The sequence below is a fragment of the Microtus oregoni genome, unplaced genomic scaffold (assembly GCF_018167655.1).
Source record: "Microtus oregoni isolate MIOR12 unplaced genomic scaffold, Mior012 000003F_ref0000135, whole genome shotgun sequence".
Lineage (NCBI taxonomy): Eukaryota > Metazoa > Chordata > Mammalia > Rodentia > Cricetidae > Microtus > Microtus oregoni.
This window is the reverse complement of record NW_024543062.1, coordinates 22976791-22996195: the sequence shown is the minus strand read 5'-3', so window position 1 is coordinate 22996195 and position 19405 is coordinate 22976791. Positions and strand designations below refer to the sequence as shown.

Sequence of the window (19405 nt, the reverse complement as noted above, 5' to 3'; positions counted from 1 at the left end):
GATGGCTCAGCGGTTAAGAGCACTGCCTGCTCTTCCAAAGGTCCTGAGTTCAATTCCCAGCAACCACATGGTGGCTCACAACCATCTGTAATGAGGTCTGGTGCCCTCTTCTGGCCTGCAGGCATACACACAAAACTGAATATTGTATACATAATAAGTAAATAAATATTTAAAAAAAAAATAAAATGATAAGTAAAAGACACAATAATACTCTGGATCCCACTGGTCAATATCTGAACTAGTGAACAATGGGGTCTATGCAGTTTCAAGATGTCTATATTTGTGTTTAATTGATATATGTACAATGCTCTATTTGTGTGCATGCCACATGTGTCAAAGTGCCCTTGGAAGCCAGAAAAGAACATTAGATTTCCTGAAACTGAAGTTATAGGCTGTTGTTATAATTGCCAACATCGGTTATCAGGAACTGAACTCAGGAACTCTGGAAGAGTGGCAAGGTCTCTTAGTGACTGAACCTCTTCTCCAGGACATGTCCTTTAAACAAAGGAAGCCACTTTGGGAACGAAAGCTGTGGCCCATTTGGTAGACTGCTTGCCCAGCATAGGAGCCCTGGCTTCCATCCCCAGAGCACACTAACCACTCATGATCTCAGTACTAGGAAGATAGCGCTCAGAGAGGATCAGAAGTTCAAGTTCATCCTCAGCTTCGGAGTCAGAGGCAAGTCTGGGCTATATTGGCTCTTGTCTCTACATGAAGACAAGTATGAAGCTTAGGGTTGCTCTGGGGTTCCAGGAATGTAGACAGATGACAGGGGGCGGGGGTATCAAAGAGAAACTGAGCTACATTACCAGACAGAGACTGACTGGAGCCCAGCAGACCCACAAGTACTCAATACCGAGGTCCTTGCACACAGACCATGGAGCATTGCACACACAGGAAGGAGGCAGCTGATACCAGACATAAGCTACTCACACTGCAATAAACTCCTCAGGAAGGTGCTGAGACCCAAAGTTCAGGTGAGCCCTGGAGGATGGGGTCCCTGCAGAGAGATATCACAGCACAAGCCTACATTCTACAGGGCCATTTCTAATATCCCAGCCCCACTCTGGGCTGAGGCAGAGGAGGTGAGAGAGGGAACATTATCAACTTCATACAGTCGCCCTCTATATCTGTGGCTTCTACACAGATTCAACCATGAATCAAAAATATCCACAAACAATGTTGTACTAAGCACGCACAGACTTTTCCCATGCTCAAGGCCAACCTGGGCTACATGAGGACAGAGCAGGTTCTCTGAAAAGCTAAGACCTTCCACAAGGGACAAGAGAATCTGTAGACCTTGTGTCTAAGACTAAGTCTCCCTGGATGCTGAGGGACGACCACACTGGGTGAGGAGTTAAACACCACACATGGATGTGCTCCCAGAGCAAAGGCAACAAGGCATCTGTGACAACAAATTCAATCAAAGCCGTGACTCCTTGGTGACCACTCTCTCTTCACTCTGGGGAAATGAGCAGCAAGGAGAGCTCCTGAGCCACAGGGGTGTAAGAGCACACCCTGGGAAGGAAAACAAGCCCAGTGGCTGTGCACACCCAGAATCACAGCACCTGGGAGAAGGAGGCAGGAGAAACAGGAACCTAACCTCAACTCTGGGCTGGAGAGATGGCATAACAGGTAAGATCAAGTCTCAGATAGATCACACCTGCCTATAACTTCAGGTCCAGGATGTCTGACACCTCTGACCTTCACAAATATACCCACACATAACACAGAATTATAAATAAAATAAATATTTTAAAAGAAAGAAAGAGACCTTGTCTCAAATCTCATCTCTGACACTGAAGAAGACGGGAAGAGCAAAGGAAGGTAGGGGAGGAGAGGGTACAGGATGGGTGATGGTCACAAAAAGAATTAGAGCAAAAACAGGAGAAGCTCCTCCAGCTAGCAAAACTTCATCTGCATGTACCAAGTATATTCGTGCTGCACAGAAGATCTACAAAACTTTCTCAACTTGCATGGCAGTGAAGACATTCCCTCTGACAGCAACCACTTCCTTTTTCCTTACTCAATACCTTCTTGAAAGCCAAAACCAATTATTTCTGCACGAAGTGGCCAGTGTTTTCTAGGGAGGAGCAATTGATATGGCAGAGCAGAACTATCTGGATGGTGAGAGCAGCCCAAGAAGCTCAGATTCTTCCAGTCATTTAGGAAGAACATCGATGAGCCAGATGGGCTTGTCTCAGCCCCATGGGGATGAGGGGTTCTGTTTTACTTCCAGGTGAGGGGAGGCTCTGTGTTTCCAGTATCTAGGAAAACCCGGACAAAGATCTGCATGTCTGTGATTCATCTATGGCCAACTGATGCTCAGTGGCAGGCAGGCAAAAGCCATCTGCAGTGAAGCACTTTCCATGGGCAGATATTCTGACCTTTCCTAAACTCTAAAGGCCAAGAGCAGGATGGGAGAGCAATTGACCCTGGCTGGAACACAGAACTTGACTTCTCCCACACCCCCGTCAGGGAGTCTTCACCTTTCTAACCCTCCCCCATTCAGCCTCCCACCTATATATATACATCATCATCAGTTTTGGCACCAGTGCCCAATCCTGGTGCTCACTGTTCCATGGGAGGCAGGGTCCTCTCTTAAATCAAGGATATTTTATACCACTCCTCTGTTTCCAACTGCCTAATAGTTTCCATAGAATAGTGTGCAGCCTTCCCAGGGCCCTGCTCCAGCCTGCATGGAAAGGTCCCCACAGCCTCGTGTTTGAGCACCTGGCCCTCAGCTGGTGATGGTGTTTGGGGAACTGACAGAACCTTTGACATGTGATCAGCAAGTAGAAGTAGGTCCCCAGGTGCTATGCTTCTGGTCTCATCCCTGTTTCCTACACACCAAGACATGACCAAGCCATGTCACAAGTTTCCAGTCATGGAAAGGATGAAGGCAGGGAAAGAAAGAGGGAAGGAGACAGATAGGCAAAGGAGGGAGCGCACACACAGAAACACACACACAAAATGGGACATCATTCAGCTTAAGAAGGCAACCCATCTGCAATAACACAAGTGAACCTGGAAGTCATCAAGCTGAGTGACAGATGTCAGAACACAAAAAGCCAAGCACTCCATGGATCCTGATCAATTCCTAAAAACTGTGATGGGGCAGGGGTCATCAGGAACTAGTGGTGGGAAGACATTGGTCGCAGGTACAGATCCTCAAACATAACATCCTAAGCTCTGGAGGCCTCACACTCAGCACTAGACTGGACAGGGCAGAGGAAACTGGAACTCTGCAGAGAGTAGACTCCACAGTCTCAGCACACACAGGAAGAAGTGGGCTGCAGGGTGCTGGGTGCGATGATCCACCTGACCGTGGCAATCACTCCACAGTGTTCCTACACACCAAATACACTGTACATTCTCAATACATATATACAGTACTTTTGTTTGGTGGGAAACAAGATCTTGCTATATAGCTCTGACTAGCCTGGAACTAGCAATTTAGGGCCAGGCTGGCCTCAAACTCAAAGATCCACCTGCCTCTGCCCCCGAGTGCTGAAATTAAAGGTGTGTGCCAATATGCCCAGCAATATACATAATTTTTACTGTTCCACTCAAACTGAGAAAAGGGAGACAACTGAAAAAATAGCAAGCGTCATTTGTCAATGCTATGCTAATGTTTATAAGCAAGAATTACTGGGGCTAGAGAGATGGCTCAGTGGTTAAGAATGCTGGCTGCTCTTCCAGAGGACCTAGATTCAATTCCCAGCACCCACAAGGTGGCTCACAACTATAACTCCAGTTCCAGGACACACAACACCCTTAAACAAACACACATGCACGCAAAACACCAAGGCAGATAAAATAAATTCATTCATTCATTAAAAAAAAAGAGCCAGGTGGTGATGGTGCACACCTTTAATCCCAGCACTTGGGAGGCAGAGGCAGGTGGATCTCTGAGTTCAAGGCCAGCCTGGTCTACAAGGAGTTCTAGGAGAGCCTGGGCTACATAGAGAAACCCTGCTTCAAAATATATATGTGTGTGTGTGTGTGTATGCACATACATGCATGCACACGTGGTTCCTGTAATAACTTCTGAGTGAAGAAACCTGACTGTCACCTTCAAGGAGCAAAGCTAACCTGACTGTTTTGAATCAACTCAGCAATGGACACAACACAGAATGGCTGGAGTCTCTGGGAGAGGAAACAACAGGCAGCTTCCCAACTATGGAGGACAGAGTGACAGTGTGACAGAGAAGTCACTCAGAAGAAAGACAAAGAAACATGACAGTTGCAAACATGGTGTGACCCTGACCACAGACAGGACAGCTTGTAAAATCTGAATGTGGTGTGTGGGTTATTTTAGCTTTCTGGGGTGTGTGTGTGGACACACATGTGCGCACACGAGACCAGGTTCCCATGGAGGTCAGAACTGGGGATAGGGGTTGAATGCCCTGGAGCTGAAGTTTCCTACAGTTTTAAGCCGTCTGACCTGACATGGGTGCTAGGAAATGAACTCAGGTCCTCTACAAAAGCAGGCCAGATTTTTGGTTTCTTGCTTGGTTTCGGTTTTATCAAAAGATGGTCTAATGTAGCCCAGGCTAGACTGGAATTTTCAGTCCTTCTGCCTGAACCCCCAAGCACTGGAATTCCACAAGTGTGTAGTTCTACCTGGTATGCTTGTATATAATACTGGGATGGACCTCAGGATCCTGTAAGTGTTCTCATACTGGGCTACAGCCCCAGTCCTGATATGAGGTTATACAGAGCTTTCTATCAGTGTCCGCTTCCTCAACTCGGTAACTGAATCATGACTAGGTAACAGAATGTCCTTATATTTTTGAAAATACATACCAACGCACTTAGAAGCAAAGAGATATAAATACTTATAAATGTTCCTTTTTAAATACTGCATACATTTCAAAGTTTAAAGAGAGAATGAATGCTTGTATTAACATCTCACATTCAGATAAGTCAGATAAAGAAATACCACATACTGCTTATGCAAATAAAGTACTTACTACTATAAATGGAAATTTTTAAAAACAATCTCTCAAACTGCAAAGAGGCCTATTATACACAGACACTCATGACTGTCCCTAACACCACTTCCCCATGTATTTCTTTATTGCTGGCAAGTGTGTATGTTCTCTGTCTCTCTTTCTCTTCCCTTCCTTTCCCACGGCTCTCCACCCAAATGTCACTTTCTTGTTTTCATTTAACCTTCTCTAGCAAATTGTTTAACTCCCAAAGGGCTTTAACTCATCCTAAATTGGAAAATTACTACATTTCAAAATAATTCATTATCCTGAATGAGTTTTGTCCTGTTCCTTAATTCAAGGATCTGCCTGGCTTAAGAGGGAGCCATGGCGGTGGGTAAGAGTGCAAAATGGGCCAGCCAGTGGCAGCACACACCTTTAATCCCAGCATTCGGGAGGCAGAAGCAGGTGGATCTCTGTGAATTAAAGGCCAGCCTGATCTACAGAGCAAGTTCTAGGACAGGATCCAAAGCTACACAGAGAAACCTTGTCTTGAAAAAACCAACAAACAAGAGTGCAAACAAAGTGTTCCTGCAGCGGGAAGCACACGTCCCCACAGCAGTGCTGCACAACCAAGTGCACATCCTGCTCCAGGGATCTGAGGACACACACCCACATGTGAACACAGGCTCATACATATTTTAAATAAATTTAAAAATAAGTGGGGGGAAAAGGTTAGTTCTTTTCATGTAGCAGTGGTTTCTTTTTGTTATTGTTTTGGTTTTTTGTGGCCAAGTCCCACACAGCTCACAATGACCAGGAACTTAATACATAGCCAAAGATAGCCTTGAATTTCTGATCTACCTGTTTCTACCTCTCAGTTCTAACATGCACACAAATCCAAGCGAAACAGAGAACCCCTGGCAAGATAGCAGTGTGCTCCCGAATTGTCCCTGGCCAGACTGAGCAATCATAGTGCCACCTCTTTAAATTTATTCTTTGAGCACCTCTTAAACTATTAATAGTCCCAATTAATGTAACTGGAAGTCGTGTATAAAAGAACTTCAGAGTAATCATCTACATTTAGAGGTTTGGGGTACAGATTAGTGGTGGAGTGCTGGCCTAGAAAGCATGAAGCTCTGGGTTTGTTCTTTAGAGCCACATAAATATATATGGCTCACGTTGAATTCAGATTTAAAACACTGAAGTTCAGGATAGGTGGCTTGTCAATCAATCATATGACCTCACATACTTATGTACACTTTATTTCTCAATGTATGCACAATGAAGCCTAACATGGGTGTCTGGGTGAGTACCTAAGCTCAGAAAGGGGCACTTCCCTCTGCCAAGGCTGATGATGTGGTTCTATCTTTCCAGGTCAGGTAAAGAAGCACATACCTTTGTTCAGCACTTGGGAGACAGAGGCAGTCACACCTCTATGAGTACATGACCAGCCTTATTTACATAGTGAGTTTCAGGCCAGCCAGGGCTACACAGTGAGATGGTCTTTAAAAAAAAATAAAGCTACCCATTAAGAAACAGCCTGCCACATTGTGACATACACCGAGTCCCCTCTCTTGTGATTTTTGGAAAGCAATAGCAGTAAAAAGGACAAATGTGGCTGGTGTTCAGATATCATCCATCTGCTGCAGCACAATGGGGTTCAGGAGGGGAATAAGCAAAGCTCCCCAAAAAGAACAACTCTCCTCATCTCCCTCTGCTTATCGCATCCTAATTAACTCAGCTTTGTATCTGTTCTGAATAGCCTCACATGGAAAGGCTCCAACTGCACACTCTTCATTATGCACAGCTTATTAAAATTGAAATTCACTGTTTCAATGCAGCCAAATTAGTGGCTCAAACTGCCATGCTCTATTAAGAACAAGGCATTCATTTTACAAAATGAAATCAGGATAGACCAGCCTAGATCAAAGCTGAAGCAAGCTGGAAACTGTAGGCTGAGTTCTAAGTCTGGCACATAAAAGTCACTTCCTTTCTGTATGGCAAAGCCTTGGACTGTCAGCTCATGACAATAACACCACACTTCGCTGACCTAGAAGGCAGAGGATGGCCATACCTTCCAGAGAGACCACAGGGGTGGAAATCTGTGTTAACCTTTTCTAGAAAAAGAAAGCCCATGTTCTCACTCTAAGAGCACAAGTCCAGGCGGCCTGGTCTGGAGCTGAGCCCATGTGCCAGCCCCTTGTTCCATACCTGCTCCTCCTCAATCCTGCGCTGAAGCGTCTCAATGTAATGTTGGACGGCCATATAGATGAACCGGTACTGTGCTTCTGTCTGGACCATCCCTGACCTCTGGGACCGCACCATTTGAATGGTTTTAGGAACATCAATGTCACAGTCCACACCTGCAAAACAAAGATTCTGAAGCTGCAGGAATGCATGAGGCCAGGGAGAGCTGCTGGGCACCCACTTTCCACAGCAGGAAGGGACACAGAGCTAGTCTTTCCCACACCACTAGTCATGGGGAACACAACAGGACTCCTGAGCTAATGCTCAGGACAATGTCAGGAGCTGTTAGGACAAAGTGCTAGGGTCCAAAGCCCCTCAGTTCCCAAGAATGCCAGCTCACCTCACAGGCAAGGAACGAGTGGCTGGAGGGGCTCACAACAGGGGTAACAGAAGGCACAGTGGTGGGAGCAGAACTCTAGAACACTGTTTTATAACACAGCTAAACAGGGGAACTCACTGAAAGTAAACCTCATCCACATTTAAACGACCACTTCTTTCTTTCTCCTGTGAATTCTCTCTCCTAGGCTACTTTCCCTGGCACTCTCCTCTCACAAACTAGAAACTGAAACTGTGCCTTCTTGCCCTCCAGATGACCTACCTTTCTCTCTAATGATGTCAATAAGGATGTCAATCACAATGAATGTTCCTGTCCGGCCGATTCCAGCACTGTGGGTAGAAGAATAAATAGCAGGAGGCTAGAGTCACTTGTGGGGGTTTCACATTGGAATCAAGCCATTAATGTCCACAGGCTCTGCTCTGTAGGTCTAGACAACATTGGTCACAGTACACATCAGTTTCTCCCTACCCCATCCCTAAGCTGTCAGTTCCCTGTTTCTGATATGGGCCTTTAGGGTATCCTTGTTTCCTCATCCGTGCAATGGGGGCTTGCCCGAGGTTCACAGTGCTGAGCATGGAGGCCCTGAGCAGCCCATGACATCTTTTCTCTACTCCCAAGTTTACTTGAAAACAACTGGAAAATTATGGCACTTCTGAGCATAGAAACTTGCCCACAGACTCGTGGCTTCCTGTCTTAAAGGCCATAGTAGACATTCAAAGAAAGAAATGTGTTCACTTCTTTCCTAAATAGCCACCCAGCTGCAAAGCCTACATTAATGGTGGCTTTAAAACAAAACAAAACGGGGGCGGGGGGGGGGGGCGGTCATGGTGGTACAGGCCTGCTACCCCAGCACTTGGAAGGAAGAAGCAGGGGAGGTCAACCTGGCCTCCATCGTGAAATCCTATCACAAAATAACAACAAACAAACCTCTGGACAATGGAAGTTTTCCTCCCTTCTAGATTGGTTCAGGTGAGAGTTTAGGAAACAAACCATCCCAAATACAATCCCATAGCCCACACACTCTGCCATGTGACCCTGGAGCAGCCTCCAGAGCCCCAACTGGGAAGTGACTGGAGGCTGGAAGAGCAGAGTCCTGGGAAGACTGGGTCACATCTCCAAAGAGAGCAGACTCCCAGACCTCTGAGTTTAAAAGAAACCAAGATGGGCTGTCACCTGCAATGAACCACAACAGGGCCTGCATCCATGATGCTCTCCTGCTTGTGGTGGACCTCTTCCAGGAAGTCCAGCACACCTCCAGGGTCACTGGGCACACCATGGTCCGGCCAGGTCCGAAAGTGGTACTGCCAGACGGTTCTCTCTGTATTTCCCTGGAGTAGAGCCAAGAAAAGCCAGAACAGAATTAAATAAATCAAGGGTTAAGGATTCATGGCTTCTGAGCTTTCCTAGAACCTTCAAGAATGGAAAACCCAGAATCTCTGGCTCCCAGGAGTGCTTCTCCAAGAATCAATGGACCAGCCTGGAGGGAGAATCTGCCTGTCAGATGATCTAAAACATCCAGCATGGCAATTTGTTCTCTGGCTAACTGTAGCCAAAGCGCAGCCCTGAATCATCACACTAGGCCATGCTCCCCTTCTTCCTCGGGCAGGTGGAATTGCAACCTGGCAAACTCTGGCCTCCCCTCAAGCATTTGCTCCCGTCATCTTGTATCCTCACCCTCGGTGCCTCAGACCCACACCCATGACAGCACTGCCATAGCTGGAAGATGGGCTCTGTGAATTATATGGGATCCTAGGGAGCCCCTTACTATAGAGTCACTATTGCATAACTCAAGCCTTCACATCCATTCGTAAAGAAATCTTTCTAACACAGAGGGATTAAAGGAGCTGAACAAAGAGCTTCTCCCAGCAAGCAGGAAGTAACTGGGAACTGAGGACATCCTGGCTGTTCTGAGTGACAATGGCCAAGGACCAACAGAGGCACCAGGGCCACTGGGACCACAGATAAAAGGAAAGGAAGAAGAGAGGGAGGAAAGGACAAAGGAAGGGAAAGACAGGAGGACAGAAGGAGGAAGGCTACAATACCAATCACCACTGGGAACCTTTTCATATCCAAGGACTCTTGCCATGATTAAACTCTCTTGTGAGCTAGTTCCAGGACAGGCTCCAAAACCACAGAGAAACCCTGTCTCGAAAAAACAAAAAACAAAAAACAAAAAAAAAAAAAAGAAAAGAAAAGAAAAACTCTCTTGTGTGCTATACACATTTAATTTGCTGATGTCATGGAAAAACTGCCTTGTTGTTACTAAGTTACCTGAAACTCAAATAGCTTCATGGGTCACAGACAGGCCAGCAAGAGAAATGGAGCATGCACAGACTCACTGTGTAGCAATACCTTTCTGAGCCAAGGCATCGCTGTATATCAGAGCTGTACACGTGGGTGATCTGTTATCAGCAAGGCAGGAGCCAGAGGGATCCATGTTAGCCCCCCAGACCACTGTAAAGGCACACGTGTGCCAACATCTCCCACATCTTCCTCTCAAAATCTCCTGGTAGGCAAGATGGAACAAGACCAGCAACATCATCTCAGTACCCAGAGAGAAGACACACAGTAGAGTCACACCTTTCAAAGGAAAAGGCAGGGGAGCAGGAGGTGGGGGTGGGGGTGCCAAGACAAATGGCTTCTCACTAGCACCAAGGGAAAGAAACTGCCTGCTACTCAGAAATACTGACAACCCTGGCAGTTCATCATGAAACCTCACAAGAGGGCAGCTGGCAAGGCAGCTCAGTGGGTAAAGGCACCTGCCACAAAACCCGACAACCCAAGTTCAATCCTCAGAATCTCCACGGTAGAAGAGAACCAACCTCTGAAAGCTGTCCTCTGACCTCCACAGGCGTGCCATGATGAACACACCTCCTGTAGCATGTACAGCCCATGCACACACCCTTCAGAGAGTAAAGGAAACAGACCCCTTTCTGTTCATCACCAGCTCTAGGCTCTGTTCCTCCTTCCCTCAGCACATAAGGGAGACAGCCCACCCACAATCACGGGTCACTGTCCTTTGCCCAGCCTCTCTGATACTTGCACTTCCATGGATCAAAGGCATTTCTACAGGACTCCTGTTGCTCCTCCTGCAGCCCACTCAGGAAGTCTGGAGGCTGTGGGTCATCCTGTGTTCACCACCACCTAACCCATCATTTTCCTCTATAAGAATCCCAAGCTAGCCCTCTGCTGTCCCACTCCACTGCTACCATTCCAGCCAAGCCCCACCATCTTACCACGGTAAGTAGTAGCCTCCAATTGGTCCTAAACTCTACCTGCAAATACCTTAGCCCCTCTAGTTCTACAGAGCAGAGTGTAAGTGCCAGCTCCAGCTACCTACATCACTAGGGTAAATACCAACCTCCTTCCTGACCCATCTCAAAACACTGCATCCTTTGACTTGGCCCTAACTGCACTTTACAGTGACATATTAGGGTGTGTGATTCCTGGGTTCAAAGTACTCTAAACAGTGGGGTGTAACTTGAGAGAGTGGGGGCAATATCTGTGTTACTCCCCAGCTGTCTCTAGCAAGCAGCACAATGCTAGGAACAAATGTTACACTCACAACTGTCCAGACACTTGATGTACATGACTCGCAAAGGTTCAACTCAATGCATCCAGAAGGAAGTCGACATCCACACAGCAGCTCTGCTTTTGGCTTTTCTCACATTTGACATAACACTATTGTCCAGTCAGACTTTCTAAATTCGAAGACACTTTGGTCTCTCTTTCTCCTTCAATAGCTGAACTGTCCCGATGTCCTGCAAATGACTTTCCAAGGGCCTGACACTGCTTCCTTCCTAGTCTGTTCCCAACCAAAGGACCAAGAACAGCAATCTAGACATTGTAAACCTTTCATTCCAGCACACAGGAAAGAGGCAGGTGGATCTCTGTGAGTTCAAGACCAGCCTGGCCTATATTGCAAGTTCCAAGTCAGCCAGGGCTACAAAATGAGAAACTCTCAATTGAAATAAATAAACACAATAAAATAAAATAAAAATATTCAGCCAATCATGGTGGCACACACCTTTAATCCCAGCACTAGAAAGGGAGAGGCAAGAGGATCTCTGTGAATTTGAGGTCATCCTGTCTCTATAGCCAGTTCTGTATCCAGGGATATAGAGTGAAATCCTGTCTCATAATAATAATAGTAATAATAATAATGAATATAAATATATATTATATAATAATATAATATATAGTATAATATAAATATATTATAAAGTAGATTATAGTATAGTGTATAATATAAAATAATAATATAATAATATATAGTATAATATATATATGATGAATATAAATAACATAAGAATATAAATAAATAAGTCAAACTAATTTTTTTGTTTGTTTGGGTTTTTTTTAGTTTTTTCAAGACAGGGTTTCTCTGTAGCTTTGGAGTCTGTCCTGGAACTAGCTCTTGTAGACCAGGCTGGCCTTGAACTCACAGAGATCCGCCTGCCTCTGCCTCCCGAGTGCTGGGATTACAGGCGTGCGCCACCACCACCTGGCTCAAACTAATTTTTTTTTTAAAGATTCTTCCCAATGTGGCCTAACCAGAGAACATTTCCTCAATGCCCTGCCACCTCTCCTACCCTATATCCCATTTTCCTAAAGCCAGAACTTCAGTATGTGACACAAATAATACCTAAGCCCAGAAGGCTGAATTAGACAGCAGGGGAAGCCACAATGAACACATCGGCCTGAAGCATGGCTTCTCATTGTGCATGGATGTAATCTACAAGGACGAGAGCGGTTTCTTGGAGTCCCCAAAGACATTAAACTAAGCCCTTCTAAATATGAAATAAAAATGACTCCAAACCAAATCCTGTTTTGTTTTGGAGCTAGCCACTCCATGACCAATCCTGAGCCACGAGCCATGAAAAACAGCTGACAAAAGCTGGGCGTGGTCACATGCGCCTTTAATCCCAGCACTCCTCTGAGACAGAGGCAGGCAGATTCCTGTGAGTTTAAAGTCAGGCTGGTCTGACTAAGTGAGTTCCAGGACAGCTAGGACTATATAAAGAAACCCTGTCTCGAGGGGAGAAAAAAAGCTGCCACACTGACCCTGACCACAGAGAGGCCCAGGGTACTCCCTACTCCCTCTGCTTTTGTGTATGGCTCCTCCACTTGTCATCTCAGCAAGCATCACCCCTTCAGGGGCCCTCCCCTATGCATCCTGCCTCATTGTACCAGTCACTTTCTGTTTTGTTTTTCCAGACAGAGTTTCTCTGTGTAGCCCTGGCTGTCCTAGAACTCACTCTGTAGACCAGCCTGGCCCTAAACTCACAGGGCCTACCTCTACCTTCCAAGTGCTGAGATTAAAAGCATGCGCCATCACTGCCCGGATTACCAGTCACTCTAGGACATGTCACAGGAGCTGAAGGCCAGCAGCTGGTAGCTACATTTACCCACATCTCTCCAGGCTCTGTGAGGGCAGGATCTGTGCCTGTCTTATTCACAAGACATGGCAGTGCTGAACCGAACCCAGCATCTACAAAGCACCCAATGTGGCCATTCAATCAGTGAGTGACAGGACAAAGGTTTAATGCTGGCAGGAGCACCACAATGACTGTGAACCATGGGAAGTCACAGTCTCTAGAATACGACAATATACTTACTTGTCCAACCTTGGAGAGCTTGAGTTCTCTTAAGGTGTAGTCATGAGCGGCACTTTCTTTGACATTTCTAACACGCATGACCCCATATTCTTTGAGTGCATACTCATCAGGCCAGTACTTGACACATTTGCTCTGGAAGGAACCAGAGGAAAAGAGGTTAATGTCCAAACCCCGAATGAAAGTCCAAACCAGCAGAAAACAAGTGTCCCAGTCCTGCTCATGACATCAACAAGGAAAGGAGCCTACCACCTTCCCTTAGGTTACTAAGAAAAGAAAGGAATAATTCAAATAAGCAAAGCAGGTGAAAAGGGAAAAGAGGAGATGTGGTAGATCAGCCTGGTCCCCACCCTATCCCCACCCCAATGCCCACCTGCCAAAGCAGAGTCAACACCTGCCCAGTCAGCTCTGAGAATGACAGAAGCAAAGAGTGTAGAGAGCTGCATAGAGCCGCACTTGATGGCAATGTGTAGAGAGCTGCGTGGAGCTGCACCTGATGGTGCTGGCTTCCGCCCTCCGCGATCCCGAAAGCAAGTGCTCTCCGTGATAATCAACTCCTAATATGGCTAAGGCCTGACTCATGCTATTATCACGCAATGATCGTCAGCTGCTTGCATATGCATGAACCTATGGGCAGTGCCCACCTGGCAATCCGGGGTTGGCGGCCTGTGCCTTTTTAAGGGCTGGGAAAGGTTTGCCCGGGGAGAGAGAGAAAGAAAAAGAGAAGGAGAAAGATTGCTGTGAACAAGGTCCTGAATAAACTGCTTGCAAGAAGAGCTCCGGTGTTGCGTCTTCCTTGCTGGTCTAGGTGGGCGCGACAAAAGAGGAGCGACCAGCCAATCCAAGACTGTCCCTAGCAAGCAGAATTTCCAATCCCAACACTCCACCAGTCATTCTGAGGGGAAAGCAAGGAAGGAATCTGGGAATGAGAAGCATGCTAACACTGTCCCACCATTGCTTTCTCTATATTCAGATTTCTACCCACCCCACACACACACCAGCTTCCCAGAACTGAGAACACAGTCTGCAATTGCTGCTGGCTTCAAGAACAGGTGGGACACACACACTCCACTACTAGTTCCAGCACTTGGGAGGCAGAGGCAGGTGGGTCTCTGTGAGCTCAGGGCCAACTTGCTCTACACAGCAAGTTCCAGGCCAACCAGAGTTGCATAGTGGGACCCTGAACAGATGGACTGAAAGTTGAGTGTGCACACTTGTAGTTCCAGAGGCAGAGACAGGAGAATTACTTCACTTTTAAGACCAGCCTGGTCAGCTAGGAGGTGAGGGTGCATGCTTTTAATCCCAACACTTGCGAGACAGAGACAGGTGGATCTCTATGAGTTTGAGGTCAGCCTGGTCTAAAAAGTGAGTTCTAGGACAGCCAGGACTACATGAAGAAACCCTGTCTGGTCTCCATAGTAAATATCAGGCCAGTAAGAACTATAGAGCAAAACACAGTCTCAAAACAAACAAACAGCCGGGCGGTGGTGGCGCACGCCTTTAATCCCAGCACTCGGGAGGCAGAGGCAGGCGGATCTCTGTGAGTTCGAGACCAGCCTGGTCTACAAGAGCTAGTTCCAGGACAGGCTCCAAAAAAACCACAGAGAAACCCTGTCTCGAAAAACCAAAAAAAAAAAAAAAACAAACAAACAAACAAACAAAAAGACAAGAACAACAAAAAACACCAGGCAGTGGAGAAAGATAGTAACAATGATGTAAAGAAAAGAGGTCTTGTCCATCTGAGGGATGAACTTGCATCTACCAGGTGACGAGTCTGAAGCAAAGTGTGTTGTTTCTCTTTTTCAGGAAGTAGTCACCTACAACATTCACTTTCTAAAACCAACAATGCCAGCATCAGCAAAAGAAATCTGCACCCAGGACTAGAAATACAGAGCAGCTTACAGGTGACAAGAAACAAGAGCACAGTTACCTACAGAGTTCAGTGATTAACCCAGAGAGGACACCCAAGGAAGGAGGAGAGGCTGTGTTTGACAGATCTGATAGGATTCTATCATCCTCAATATATAGTGCTGTTTTTTGGACAATCAATTCATAGGATTGCTCTGGGCACTACAGAGACCTCAACAGAGAATACAAGAAGGTAAGGGCTAGGCCACAGTACCAGGCCCATCTCTGCCCAATCTGTCTACTCTGAAATTTCCAACTGTACTTCCAATAGTGGTTGACCCAATTCTTCAACTACAGGCCCAACGTGACATCTTACAGAGCATCGAGCAGTAAGTGGAACTGGGAGGACTTGTAACTACCCAAGAACTCAGGACACCTGACATCACTGCTGAAGGCATGTAGAAGCACACCAACCAGAACCCTGCACAACCACTTGCCCCTCAGTTGCCAGGCTCAACTCCCAAGAGCCCAATCTGTCTCAGGTTAGCTTCTACACGTGACTATAAAATTGCACTCAATCTTTTTATAAACCAATAAAGAATATCCAAACAAAAACTCTGGCTAGAACACAAATAAAAACCAAGATGCTTCCATATTAAAAACCTATAAATGGATTTCACTTTGAGATGATGCAAAAATAACACGGACTTTCAAGATGTTTGCTTTCCTGGAGGTGTGACACATTGACTTCTAGGAACCCACAGCACCCTAAGAGTGTGGGGAGCTCAGTTCAAGACTATGAGGTTTGGGGGGGAAGGGGGCAGGGTTTGACAGTTCTAGAGGGTGGCTAGGTGGCTGATCCAAAGTAACACACACACATAGACACCCAATAATTCTTGACATTTAATCCAGGCAAACATAGGCCACAGTCTGCATAGAAATGCAGGGAAAAACAAGACTGTTCAGCTGAATAAAACCACCCTACAGCAGCTAGAGGACTGGTTCGCCCATAGCACAAAACACAAGGCTACAGGACACAGGACAATGTGTACTAACAGTGTGCTAATATTGAAAGATGCTTCCAAACAGGCAACACCAAGAAGCAAAATGGAGTTACTGCAGGAAAGTACAGCTAGGGGTAGGACCCAGTGCAGAAGAACCACACAACCGATACTTTAAGAACATTTTATCAGGTGCTGGGGGCAGAGTGCGTACCTTCCCTCTCTCCACCTCCTTTGTGGTCATGACAATGACGCGAGAGTTCTCCTGGAACACCATCCTCCAGAAATCATTCACTGTGTTCTGCAGGCAGCCTTGAGTAGCAATGTAGCTCTTTTTGGGTTTTGAATTGTTGCACTTGGTTTCAAATTCAGGCTAGAAATTAAGAAAAGTCTTCAAACCTTTGAAAGGTGGTGTCACGGGTATAAAGACACTAACAACATAAGACCAGAAAACACAGTGAAAGTCAAGCTTACCATGATGATATTCGCATTGATGTAATCAGAAACGGGCTCATTAGGATCCCCATCATGCAGGACAACCCTGGTGTGATCAACTAAGGAGAAAGATGACAGTCAGTCAGTCCTCAGAGCTTCAGCACAAGCCAAGCGGCCTTAAGCCAAGCCAATCTAACAGTGAGTACTTCACAAGATCAACCAAAACGTGACAAGGCACAGCACAGCGCTTTCTCAGAACTCCCGTCTGGTGATGCTGTAGGTGCAGGAGTCAGCAAGGGGAGGGAGGCAAGGACTGTGTGCTGAGCACCTTCTAAGTCATTTTTGTAACTTCCCATGAGTAAAGGTTAAGGTGCCTGTTGGCTTTCTTTCTGTTTGGGTTTGGTGGTAAAGGTGGGGATTGAACCCAGGACCCGGAGCATGCCAAGCAAACACTGTGCACTGAACTATATCCCCAAATGGTTTTTGTTTTTAAAAAGATTAAAATACAAAAAAAAAAGAAAAAAAAAGATTAAAATACCAACAATGACGTCTAAGCTCTTCAAAATCATCCAGGGAAAGAGAAGTGGATCAGAGAACAAACAAAACAAGACTGTACACAAGCTGGCTGCTGCTGAAGCTAGGCTACAGCTACACTCAGCTTCTATTTGTTAACATATTCCAAATCCCCCATAGTAAAAAGTTTCTTAAAGAGGCAAAGGAATATATAGAATGTATAAAACAGAATTTATAAAGTATCAGTTGTCCTTATCTATACCAAAATACATTACTGGTATAAAAATCTGAGTGCTCTATCAAAAACAACATATTTTACAATGGGAATTAGCAACAGTGCTCATAGGATGGTGCAGGCCCACAATCCCAGCTACTCAGAAGGATGAAACAGGGGAACCAGACGTTCAAGGCCTGGACAATTTAGGGAAACTGTCGCAAAATTAAATAAGTTCAAGGCCTAGACAACTTAGGGAAACTGTCGCAAAATAAAAGAAGTTCAAGGCTGGGCAGCTTAGGGAAACTGTCACAAAACAAAAATTTTAAGAGCTGGTGTAGCAAGGCCCTGGGTTCAGTTACCAACATTAAAAAAAAAAGGCTCAGTGGAAACATCTGATGGGCTCATTACCACAGCAGTAGGTAGGTCATCTGAGACACTGTGAGCAGCTGCTCCCTTCAGCTTTCCTACAGCTGCACTTTACAGTGAGAACCAGCAGAGCTCAGAGAGGAGAAAACTTAAGAAATAAAGAATGAGGCTCGCCAGGCTGTGATGGTGCACACCTTTAATCCCACCACTTGGGAGACAGAAACAGGCATATTTCTGTGAGTTTGAGACCAGCCTCGTCTCCAGAGCAAGTTTCAGGAGAGCTAAGACTACACAGAGAAACCCTGTCTCTAAAAACAAAACTTTTTAAAATTAATTTTAGCTGGGTGGTAGTGGTATACACCTTTAATCCCAGCAGTTGAGAGGCAGAGGCAGGCAATTCTCTGTGAGTTCCAGGACAGCTGGGGCTACACACCCTGTCTTTAAAAAAAAACAAAGAGGCTCCCCAATACTGCCAGGACCCCTTTCTCGACAGCTACATATACACACTTCTCTGCAAACTCCTGTTTACTTTTCTCATGAGAGCAATGACTCCCTGTCGTTCACTCCCCTTCCCCCATCTTCTCCGGTACCGCATCCTCACCTACAGATAGACAGCCATGTGGAACACACACACACACAGAGGAATAAATGCACCAAGAGGGCTGGAGATATAGCACAGTAGCAGAATGCTTACCTTGAGTGTGGAAGGCCTGGAGTTCAATCCCCAGCACTCCAAAGCACCCTGTTCTGTGCCCACACTAGTCACAGCTGAGGTCACACCGGGATGTGCAACAGCAGAGTCACCTCCATGGAGAGATGAGCTCCAACTTGTGTAAAGATGGGGTTCTTACTGGTGCAGGCTACAGGGAGGCCCAACTTTGTGGCACTCACAAGGTGCCTTATCTGTAGAAGCTGAGCCAGCAGAAGGTGATAAGCCCAGTAGGTTCTCCTTTCTCCAAATGAGAAATCGAGGCCCAGAGGGAGGTGTACCTACCCCTATCTTACAGACAAGTCACGAGGAGCAGAGACAGCTCTCAGATCTGAGACCCATTCCTTAGTCTAACACTGAGTCACCAAGAGCCTTGGGGTTGTTACATGTAGGTAGAACAGGAACAAAGGAGGAAGAGAAGGCCACAGAGGGCCTCCTACTATACAGCTTTACTGGTACTATGAGGACATCCATCCCCATTATGGCTGGTTATCTATTAGCTAGCATGTGACCCCAGACACTGTGACTGCTACTTTGGCAGGGGGTTGATACTCACAGGGCAGGATGTTTTTGTATCTATTTTTGTTTTTATTTTCTTGTCTCTGTCCTTCTTTTCGACTGTAGAGAAGTTTGCATTCCTGTTGTTGTAGCGTCTAGAAGCACAGAAAAGTAAATATGTATCAAATGTATCCAAAAGACAGAGCTGAGATGGCTCAGTGGGTAAGGGCATTTGTATACATCTGAAGACCTGTGTTCAGTTCCTGGGAACCACATGTCCAAAGACAAGAACTTCTGAAACGTGTCCTCTGACCTCCACACATGGTATGGCATGGGACATCCATGCACATGCACAGAAGTAAATCAATAAATGTGAAAAATAAACATGGATATAAAAAGTACTCCCTTAAAAAAAGTAAAAAAAAAATTGAAGAAAAGGGGAAGTGAGGAGAGAGGAGAAAAAAGGAAGGAAGGGGGAAGGGGGAAAAGAAAGGGGGAGGGAAGAGGGAAAGGAAGAAAAGAGAAGCAAGTCAGCCTGGCCTGTGTTCTGCTTTAAGGGTTCACCCTGTAGAATGTAAGTCAGGTCCATGGAAACAACAACACCCATCCCCACAGCATGACCTGACAGAAGCACTCCCAGTGAACTATGCCAGCAAGAGAAGGCTTCCTAAGTCATCATGGG

The 19405-nt window shown here is 46.0% G+C and overlaps 1 protein-coding gene across 2 annotated transcripts in view; it reads right to left on the bottom strand.

Moving 5' to 3' along the window:
- Positions 1–19405, bottom strand: part of Ptpn11 (protein tyrosine phosphatase non-receptor type 11) — a 71030-nt gene that overhangs the window by 8797 nt on the left and 42828 nt on the right. The window contains exons 7-13 of one of the 2 annotated variants that reach the window (XM_041648007.1): positions 18782–18878; positions 16460–16539; positions 16200–16358; positions 13140–13271; positions 8695–8861; positions 7783–7850; positions 7149–7300 (exon numbers count right to left, since the gene is read on the bottom strand). In XM_041648007.1, coding sequence (XP_041503941.1) covers positions 7149–7300; positions 7783–7850; positions 8695–8861; positions 13140–13271; positions 16200–16358; positions 16460–16539; positions 18782–18878 — 855 coding nt within the window. The remainder of the gene's footprint in view (positions 1–7148; positions 7301–7782; positions 7851–8694; positions 8862–13139; positions 13272–16199; positions 16359–16459; positions 16540–18781; positions 18879–19405) is intronic. The other variant, XM_041648008.1, reaches the window with a different exon arrangement.